The sequence below is a fragment of the Palaemon carinicauda genome, chromosome 41 (assembly GCF_036898095.1).
Source record: "Palaemon carinicauda isolate YSFRI2023 chromosome 41, ASM3689809v2, whole genome shotgun sequence".
Taxonomy (NCBI): domain Eukaryota; kingdom Metazoa; phylum Arthropoda; class Malacostraca; order Decapoda; family Palaemonidae; genus Palaemon; species Palaemon carinicauda.
Window position 1 is genome coordinate 35,315,829 of NC_090765.1, and position 11,472 is coordinate 35,327,300.

The 11,472-nt window shown below is 33.7% G+C and overlaps 1 protein-coding gene across 12 annotated transcripts in view; it reads left to right on the plus strand.

Annotated features, from left to right (window-relative positions):
* The window catches only part of Lrrk (Leucine-rich repeat kinase), a 638,733-nt gene that overhangs the window by 524,995 nt on the left and 102,266 nt on the right, over positions 1–11,472 (plus strand). For 8 of the 12 annotated variants that reach the window (XM_068364486.1, XM_068364488.1, XM_068364490.1 and 5 more), the window contains exon 1: positions 7,119–10,209. The exons of 3 other annotated variants lie outside the window; for them this stretch is intronic. In XM_068364486.1, the coding sequence (XP_068220587.1) occupies positions 7,134–10,209 (3,076 nt within the window). In that variant the 5' untranslated portion in view covers positions 7,119–7,133. Of the gene's footprint in view, positions 1–7,118; positions 10,210–11,472 lie in introns of those variants that run through there. One more of the 12 variants, XM_068364494.1, reaches the window with a different exon arrangement.

Here is an 11,472-nt window from a genome sequence, read left to right on the forward strand (position 1 = left end):
TTACATCATATTTATTCTTATTCCTAATTAATCATTTTCTTGAACAACATCAAGGGTGTTTACTTATCAATTTAGATTTGGAAACTAAGACTTAATATTAATGTTGAATACCTTAGCTCACTTGAAGTATATTTTGGCAACAACACTTTTCCTTTTTTTTTTTTTTTTTTTTTTTTTTTTTTTTTTTTTTTTTTTTTTTTGACCACTGTGAATATTCTCTATCTCTAGTTATTTAACTAATAATTTCTTGCCCTCCACTACATGAAGGTTAGAGTAAATTTCAGAGTAAGGTTATTTGTGAATTCATTATGAGTGTTGTTTTGATTAAACTTTTACCATGAAATTTCTATTATGATAAAACTGTCCCCACGTCGAGCCATACATATTCAAATTATGGGCGTGATCAAACTTGGGTTTTTATAAATATGAATAAAAGAAGCTATTTTGCATCGTAAAACTTCCATGTTTTGGGCCCAAATTAGATTAGTTATAGCTGTTATGTATTATTTATCTATCATCATTGTCTTTATTTTTTTTTATTTAATTGTGCTTTTCTCTTATGGTAAATTCATTCTGATAAAACAGTCAGTAAGTCTGACATCTATGATAATGTATGCAGTTTAGAATAATAGAAATTTTATTTGTAAGGCTTGTGGTAGCTGATGTGGTAATGCCCCTGTCTGGTAAACACCAGACAGCGGTTCGAGTCTCGCTCCAACTCATAAGTTCCATTGGTCGCTGCAACCTCATCATCCTTGTGAGCTAAGGATGGTATTTTTGGGGGAGCTTATAGGCCTATCTGCTGAGTCGTTAGCAACCATTGTTTTGCCCTCCTTGATCCAAGCTTGATTGGAGAGGGTGCTTGGACGCTGATCATATGTATATATGGTCAGTCTCTAGGTCATTGCCCTGCTCAGGGTTAAAAGAATATCTTTTAACCCTGGCCCTGTTGGCTAGGGCAATGTCACTGTCCCTTGCCGTAGCCATTTATGGGGCCTTCAAACCTTTAGATACTAATGAAGCTGAATTACGCAAGACTCATTTTTCTTTTACTTCGTCGTAATATTTATCGGATGATGTTAATACTTCCTGGTATGTATAGGCACATGTATTTAGTTTACAAGAAAATGTATGATTTTGCTATGTTTATAGGAATCGTAAGGAAAGACAAATTAAGCAATGATTTACAATATTTCGTTAATTTCCGGATTTCATGAATCGTTAAATTCATAATCTACTAAAAACTATTTTCACGCAACGAGACATTTCATTACATTTTCATAAGTTATTCTCTTTCGTATAAAGATTGTAGAATAAATAAAAAGCTCCTTACTAATGACATTCCATCAGAAATTTTCAGTTATAATCATAGAGTCTTTCCCTCATATTAGTATATTATATATATATATATATATATATATATATATATATATATATATATATATATGTTTTGTTTTTTTTATCTAAACATCACCAGTTACCTGATATATCCCTCCCAACCCGTGTACCGAGATGGATCCGTACTCTGCATATCAGGTTGGTCTTGAGTAGATAGTGTTACTGAAGTCTCCTCAAAACAACTCGCTTTGATGCACTTTACTTGCATATCAAAACATCATTATCCAACACACCTATGAATTGATGTATAATATTGGCTCCTAAATTTCAAGGCCGATTAGTTACCTCTTTGAAATGTCACCTGATGCTTCATTGTTAAGAGAACAGGATCCAAGAAAGAGAGGCATACCGGGAGGGGTGGGGGGGGGGGGTCGTCATGAGAGATTTTGCTGAGTTGTGGAAGTTAACCTAAGGAAAAAGGGGAGAGTCTTTAATCCGGTATTATGTGAGTAAGACATGCTTCTCTCCCTCCTCAAACATTGGAGAGAGAGAGAGAGAGAGAGAGAGAGAGAGAGAGAGAGAGAGAGAGAGAGAGAGAGAGAGAGAGAGAGAGAGAGAGAGACCAATGAGGGGGAGAGGGGATTTGGATGTACGTTCGCTTTCTGGGTTGCATTTACTCGTAAGCTTTTGAAGGTGGCGCCTGGATTTGAAGCTCCTGCTTCCTCATCTTGTACTCGTTCGGTGTCTTTTGGCTTAGTTTATTTGCTCATAGTGATAAAGCGATAGATATGAAAACCTTTAGTGTTTTATTTTGTTTATTCTTGTCCCTCTCAAAAAACATCTACACCAACAGAAAATATATATTGCCAAAGAAGTTTTCAAATTGAGTACCATTCATATCTAAGGAAAATGTACTTGTTTTTTTTTCGATTGTGATATAGTGTGAGAAGTGCATATTAAAGAGAATTGATTTATAAACTGAAGATTTGCAGCATTCGGATACCTGTTGATACGCTTTTTGAGTGACTTTTATCTTTTGACTACAATACCTCCATTGCAATTGTCATTTCCTCAAGCATTGGAGACAGACATTGCACTGTGATGTAAAAGTGCATAAGGAAATTTCAAGTTCATTTTGGAAAACATTTGATTAAATAGGGATTTTATAGTTAAGTGGTTTAGTCCATTGATTATATCTAATTCGAGTGTAACGCCGTGAATATCAAACTACAAGCTTATTACAATTATTATCTGCTGATATTTAGAGATAGAGATATACTTTGTTATTAATCCCATGATCTGTAAGAACTTTGCAAATAAAAGTATACCTGTAGGGCAAACGCGGTGCATATTAATGTTAGTCTTTACTGCTTGCTGATTCGATCATTACGAAACAAATGTTGTTATATTAATATTCTTAAAAATATGTATAATGAGTGAGTGCTTGCATATACTCCATGATATGCACTTTCCCCTTCCAGTGTCATTTATATTAATATATATATATATATATATATATATATATATATATATATATACTGTATATATATATATATATATATATATATATATATATATATTTTTTTTTTGTAATTCAATGACTTTTCGCCCAAGTAACGCTTGTGATTCAGTTGTTGCCAAAACTTGTGGATCTTAATTGATGCCATTGTCTTCAGTCGTGAATTGTGCGCATACCTGGATTACAATTTACTGTCTTAAATAAGGGGTTTGATCTTATTATCGTTAGATTTTATGGAAAGTTTATCTTGATGAAATTGGTGTATTTTGAAAACGCAACAACATTAACGCAGTATCGAAGCTTAAATTATTTTGGTGAGATTTTGTTAAATAAGAAAAATGTCTACCATAATCGCATATATTGTTACTTCGATTTGTAATTAAGATAGATGAGTGGTTGAAAACCCGTAAATGTTGAATACAGGAAGACCGAGGAAGAATAATTTAGTCTTTGATAAAGCTTCCAATTAAAAGAATATTTGAATTTTGAAATAATAATCCACAAACGATGGTCAGAATAATTTCCAGTAGCGTTTTAGGAAAACATATTTCTGATTAGAGTCTGGTGTTTTGCAGTTTATTTATCTAATGCTTTTATCGAATGTCAATATAAGTCATATATGTTCTTATTTACATCAAATGTAGCTATAACTCTATTTAAACACATCTTGGTCGTGCCTTTAAAAGAGAGATATATATATATATATATATATATATATATATATATATATATATATATATATATATATATATATATATATATATATATATGTAAACTCTTTATCTGACAAGCAAAATTTACTTGCATTCACATTTATATAACTTAGTGGATATCCATTTGGGACTTAAGTATTATTTCTTATAGTTAATTAATTAATATATCGAATTAGTTGGCTTACGACAATGAAAAATAATTGGCAGTCGTAGTTTCGTACCTTCCTTTTACACAATCATAACTGTACATTGACGTGCAAAGAAAGCAAGTTCTAACTTCCACGTGATTACGGCGAAGAAGAAGAAAGAAGAGCAACTCGGGAAGAGTAGGAGGGGGGTCCATTTGTTTCTTTATAGTTCTACGGCTTCCTCCCTACTTGCCTTTCCTGATGTATGACTTGTGTAGATTAACTGCAATGCCTAGATACTGTACGCCGATGTGGAACAACTTTTCCCAGTAAGAAATGATTAACTTGTTATGTAACAGTATTGCTGACGCGAGTTCCATTAATTGCGCGTTTGGCACTGAAGAATTAAAAAACTTACTCGTCTTGCCTTGTTCGATTAGCTGTGTTATTTCAGGGTTGATATTTTCTAAGTCGTATATTTACTTATCTTGTAGGCTTATATCACCATTAAGTGAAATTGATAATAGTTATTCTAATTAATATTATTTGCTGAATATATTTAGTTCACAGTATTTATAGTATAAGGTAAACTGTTAGCAAGCGCTATTTTGTCTTATGATAAACACGGTATAGAGAAGATCTATCTAGGCATACTTGTAAACCAAACAGTAAACACTGAATAATAGATAATACTTTTACGGGTAATAATGTTATAGTCCAGACAGTTTTCCCCTTTGTAGTTGTTATTAAAATATCATTAATACATCATATGATAACGTGACAGATATCTGGTGTTGTTTTCCAGGTTCACGAACCATTAAAAAAAGTTAAAAAAAATGTGTACAAAAATCTGATATGAAACTGATAACTGTTCACTGAGAAATTAAACGTCTTCGAACGGTTCATGGAACCCGGTTGTCGATTTGCTTGTCAAACGGTTCGAATAGGTGTAGTCAATCACAAATGCATAAGATTTGTGAACAATGAAACCCCGCCTTCAATAGTCTTCGAGAAGAGATTTTCTTCGAACCGTCCGACAACCAAATTCCCAGTTCACACCTTCGAACACTTGTCTGTCGAACCGTTCGACCGTATAAACACGCCCAGATTTCGATATCTTGGTCGACTGCGTTGGGTCGTAGCTAGTATAGAGAATGGCTGGGGGGAGTTATTTCAGCCCCTTTTTGCCAGAGTATTGGAGATACATTAAAATTTTATTAGCCTCAGTGTTATCACAATGTCATGTGCTAAATGTGTTTCAAATACCATTGCCAGATTGTAATGGATTTGATCTTGTATTTTCTACTTCTGATGTTTATTTTTAAGAGATCTTCCGAGTTCAGTCATTGGTCGTAAAGTTTTTTTTTTTTCTTTTTTTTCAGGACTTTGTCAAGTCACTCGAGGTAGTACATCACATCACAGATTTATATTGTAATTACATGTAAAGCTCTTTCAGTTTATCAGGACATTAGAAATATATTTACTCTGTGTAATCATCTCGTGATATTCTGACCTTTTAAATGTAAGGTTAGTTCTGTCACAGTACTTATGCAACATGCTCATTTTATTTAAGAAGAAAAAAAATTAAGGGGTCCAAATCTCACTTTTCTCAAGGATTTATGATTTAAGCAGTTGTCTGCCATCATGCCAGGGAATGGATGATCATATTCCCATATAGTTCCCACTACTACCATGATGATTAGACTAAAACCTTTGCCATTCTAATCCAGAGAAATTGCTTATTTTTCATACATGACTTGACATCCAGAATCAAACCTTATTATGCTGACACTGTCAAAGTATTGACTATAATTACGTTTACCTTTATTAACAATTAGGACGTACATACCTTTCATAGCTATTAATTCCTTTAACATTTCTTATATCTTGAGATAATTTAGGCATTGGGGTTTTCCTGTAGTTGACCTTTACATGATCTTCATCCAAAATGAAATTATCAAAATCTATACTCCCTTTTGAATTTTCAAACAAATTTCTTACTTTCCTATCTGGAATGTTACCAAATTACTCTTAACACAATAAGAATTTTACAATAATGTAATCAATAAGTTATACAATAATCTAACATTCAAAATTCATCTATAAATGTCAAATGTAGCGTGCATTGATATGGCACACCAGGCCAATCTTGGACTTGCAAGCCTTCCCACATGTCTAGTCAAATGAGGATTCATGTGTGGGGACTTCTATACAGGTGTTACTTCTGCCATTTTAAGGCGAGGTGTGTCGTACAATCCTGCTCTAGGGCATTGACTGTGTTAACATTCATTTTCCAGACCATATGGTTGCTAGCAAGGATTTCCATGTTAGCTAGTGAAATTTTGCATTTCTTTAAGGTTTACTTAGCTTGGTTTGTGTATCTTTCTTTAAGGTTGCAAAATCTCTGATGTTCACTTATTAGTTTTTGTATCTTTCTTTAAGGTTGCAAAAACTCTGATGTTCACTTATTAGTTTATCTTTCTTTAAGGTTGCAAAATCTTTGATGTTCACTTATTACTGGTCTGTATAAAATTTTACTTTCGGTCGATGAATCAGATACACATCAGTTTCTGTCTGGTTGTATGTTATCAAATTTCAAGTTAGTGTGCTATGGTGGGGTATGATGATGTTATTTTGTCATATTTTTTAGAGCACTCTAAAAAATTTGTAATCATGCAAGAGATGGTATTGGATTATTCAATAAAACATTAATTTGTAACAGACGTGAAACCCAAAAAGTATTTTATGATTTTAAATTCTTAAGAATATCAAAATACTATCACCATATATGCATATAGAATATTCATTAAATATTTTGTGATACTTTACAATTTAATTTTCTTATTGAATATTCAGAAAAAATTAAGTATTTATGAACATTTGTTTTATTAAAAAAATTACAATGCTAAATGCATCCCAGAAGAATGTAGTACTGTATATTGTAAACAGTAAAGTAATTATAATTACCTGTAATTAAAGGTAAAAACCCCAAAATTACCCCATTGGTAAAAATAAGTCAGATTGATATACGACATTAAGTGATGAATGATCCCACCAAAGAACTCCCCATTAAATGTGTAAATTACATGGTACATTCATGTAAATGCCAAGTAGCATAAGCAGAAAGGATATATCAATAGAACAAGTTACTGGTATCATCTTCCTCTTTCATTATTTATCTTGCTTTTGTCATGCAATTATCAATTCACAAAAATGTATTGCATAAGTTACTTGTGTACCAATTGATGAAAATTTGTTCATACAATCAGTGTATTCTCCCTGATATTTTATTGTAAATCTTATTGAAAACTATTTTATTATCACAACTGAGCTTTGGTGCATGTTATCACTAAGTTTCTTATTGTTTCAGGCATATAAAGTAATAAATTATTCATACCTTATGATCCTTACAAAGGACCAGATTATCATTCCCAAATGGCACATTTTGTTGAAACAGATAGTCCTTTGCCTAGTCCAAAACTAGGTCGAAAGACTTCAGTGGGTACCCGCTCATTAAGTAAAGATAGACAATATGATGTGCCAAGTAATCCTCCATTTGTACGGACATACGGAGTTCGTAGAAAATCTGCGGCAAGTAGTAGTGGAAGTGGTGTTGTAGATTGTTCAAGCAAAGATGCAAGTAATGACAGCGTGAAGAACAAGAAACCTCAGCAAAAGTCCAAGGCAAATAGTAGCGTTGTCCTGTCATCATACAAAGTTATTAAGGATGAAAATCCAGTTAAAACTGAGAGCTCTAGATCTGTCAATCAGCACAAAAGTGGAATTTCAGTTAGAAGTAGGGTTAGTGCTATAAATACTTCTAATAACAACTCAGTTTGCGGTTCAAATCAAGGCTCAAAACAAGGCACCGGGATGTGTGGGAAAGAATCACCAAAGCCCCATAAAAAAACCACTGTGCCAAACTTCATCACACAAAGTCCGAACTCGTTGCGGCGTTTCAATGGTACAAATGACCTTCATTTGGTTGGACACGTTACAAGTTCACCAAAAAGTGTCAGTAATTTGAAATCTCATAGTAAGAAGAAAGTCTTGGAGTCATCAGATAGTGACTCTTCTCCTAATCGCCGACCATCTCGCATGAAAGCTCAGTTTGGAGAGAAGGAGAAAAGGGCTAGAGAGAAGTCTCTTGTTAGAGAACCTCTTTCATCTCCACATAAAGCCAAAATACTTATCCCTAAGAATAAAAAAAATCCTCATGACACTGAGAAAGACTCTAATAAATCTAAATTTAAAATAAAAACAGGAGAGGATGTTTTATCTGATTGTAAAAGTCATAGTGGAAAAACAATAGGTCAGCAGTATACAAAATGTGCCGGAGAAAGCAGTGAAGAGAGTATTGAAGACGATAATATTATAGAGAATGATATTAAAGGTATCAGTTACACGCCACTCAATCCATTTAAGCTTCCTGATAAATTTGAACACAGGTCAAAGGACAAGAAAGATGCAGATGAAAAAAACCTTAGAAAAAACTCAACTACAGAAACACCAGGTAAACACAATAAACCTGTTGTGCAAAGCTCTGATTACATATTTGGGAGCCTATTTAAAAGAAATCAAAGAAAAAAATCCACAGATGAAAGTGTTCTTCAACCCAAAACAAGCCTCAGTCCTGCTAGGAAAGGAGGCCGAATACCCTCTACAGCAGAAGAAGCAGTAGAATGTGAGATCTCAGAATGTGATCTTAGAGATGATAATATTGACGATTCAACGTCAGAAAGTAACAAAAATGACATTACAAACTCAGTTGCAGAGAAAATCGTAGAAACAAGTGAAGAGGCCACTGTAGAAGTTGAATTGAGACATAAATCTGGTAATACAGGCAGAGTAGTAGAACATTCTGGTGTGGAAGTTGAACTCAGAAGCAAAGGAAACAGAAATAATTGGACAAATGTAACAAATGCATATTCTGGACTTACAGGAGTCAGTTCAGTTACTGATAACACGCCAGATATTGATGACTATGAAGAAGTTATTCTTCGCAAAAATGAACCAGTGTCTGCGAGATCAAATCAGTACTTCAAATCTTCTCGATGGACAATGTTTGCAGACTTGGATGCTGCAAAAAATGTTGCTTTTCATGCTAATATAGATGAATTGGATCAAGACGGTGAACACCATACACAAGAGAAACCAAGTCTCTGTGAAGGACAAGATGACTCTGTAGGGGAGCTAAAAAGATGTGATGGACTTCCAAACGAAAGTGCTGTACTTAAGAATTTGCCTTTTGTACCTCATCCTACTCACACTAAAATGATCATGGATTCAAAATTAAACTTAAAGCTAAATCTAAACAGAAATGATTGGAAAAGGAAGTCTGGCAGGTTTTCCTTTGATAAGTTGGTACACGCCTGCAGCGAGACAGTTGCAAATAGTATTAAACAATGTATAGCAGAGTCCCCTGATGATATTCCTCCTAATGTCAAAGATATTGGTTTAGAGAGAGGAGCTGCCATCATTGGAAACATGATCAAAGAGTTTATTGCCACTCTCCCTTCTGATGACGACAAAAAAATTACCGATGTTAATGATAGTGAAAAAACAGAGGACTTGCAAACACCACCATCCCCTTTTGCTCAGACACCAGTTGGTGGAGAAAAGACCATTCTTAAAGACATCACAGAAACTGCAGAATATAAAGACGAGGAGTCCATAGAAACCATAGAGAGTCAAACATCTGTGGAAGAAGATAATGTTCAAGAAGTAATAGACAATGGATCAACTGTTACAAATGACACCAGTTCCTCTAAAACTGATGACAGTGTGACAAGTTCTTACATAAATAATGCTTTTGTGTTACCTCGTTTTAAAAGTTTAGATGAGCCTAAGTCAATGAGTCGGAGAGGATCAGTTGACTTAGAGTCATCTAGAATTCGCCTAAGTAAAACTGGTAGAATTGAAGTTGTTGACTCTCTTGAGGTAGAAGACAATGACTTAGATGACAGTCAGGAAGTTGAAAGTGAGATGGAAATTGAAGACATTAGTACTCCTACCCAAACAAGCATAGACTCACCAGCTGAGGACGCAATCTCAAATACTCGTAGGTACAGCTTTACTGAACGATTTAATTTGTGGCGCTTGTCATGGAAATTTCGTAATGACACCCAGCTTCCCAGCTACAGTGAATCTCTGAAAAGTAAGCTACAACAGAGAAGAGCCAGTGGATCAGATTTCACCTCCAGTTATGATGGTAGACGCAGTTCATTTAGCGATTTGTTTAATGGGGGGATTGCATCAAATCGAAGACGTGCAAGCACCGTTGAAACTCCAATTCTTAACAGAAGGAACTCGTGTGAACAGAGGCCTCCTCTGTTGCGAAGGTCCTCTGCTACCAATCTTTCTTTATTTAGGAGTAGTAGTGATACAAGTGCTACCAAAAGATTTAGTGTTGATGAGCGATTAAGGAAAATAGGAGAAATGGATAAGCCTTCAGTGGAGAAAGCCACAGATGCCTACTGCTATTTCTTGGATTATCCTGTCCTTGAACAAGGTAATATGCTGAAAATTTTATTGTATATTTTATATTGTAGCAATGTTTGATACCTTTATCTAATTGTACTATAGCTTGGTTCAAAATATGGATAGATACATCACTGTACCAAATAATTTTCATTAGTGTAAAAAACTTTGTATGCAAAAGCCAACCTATTTATGTATATTTGAAAATTTTACCACGTAATGCATTCGCTCTCTGGTAAATGATGTACAGTAAGGTATCGCCGAGATAAAAAACTATTTTTCTTCATGTACTAAAATGGATGAAAGTTTGAATTTATCAATACCAAACTTAAACAGCATACATATGTATTTATCTGGATTATGGAAATATCCAAAATAACTGGTAGGTATACTTGCCCCTTAAGCATTTTACATCCTTAAAGGTAAGACTTTACTTTCATTTTTTCCCTCAGTACAATAGTATTAAAAGATTCAAAATGGATGTTACAACTTTGGAAGTAGAGTACAGCATGTATAGGTTTGGAATTTTTTGCCAGTGAAAAACAGCACTTGTTTTGCAATTCAATTCAGAAGTACTTTTAGTTAGGTTTTGATATTACTGTATATAGTTCCTAATTTATTCTAACTGAAAGTAACATTTATGAAGTAAATAGAAAGCCATTATTTTTTTAGATGTTTAATTTTGATATTACCATATTTACTAAAAAGAGAACAAGTTGAAATTGAAGAGCTAGGTGTTATTTTTATTATTAATATTTTATATTTTTAAGGAATGTAGTTGTAAAGACTGTATATAATGCTAGCATGACAGTGCTTACTGAATAGATATAACTCATTGTTATTTAATCGTAATCCTGCATATTACTGGCGTCATATTTTCTGGGAATGAATGCAGTGCTTGTATGATAAAATGCATGGCAGTTTTGATCATCGTTTTTTAAATCTGAACTCTATTGAATATCAAAAGCGTTCACGAGCTTGTCGACATTGATTTCTAAGGAATGTAACTGAAGGTTTGATATAATTCAAAATTTCAATATATTTTCCCCATTATGTAGAGACCTACACATAAGTTATCTTGTGCCCGTTTTATAGATTCTTGAGTTTTGTAGTAGTAAAGTAATGAGTTTTGAATTGCACCATTGCTGTAATATTGAAAATTGTGCTTTATATATCATTCAAAAAACAATTTTTAGGTTGCTGGGCTATCCAAAATCCTCAGCTATACAGTACTATTTGAAGTCTAAATTCATGTTTTCCAGTCAAGTTTCAGAATGAGTTTTACAATATTTAG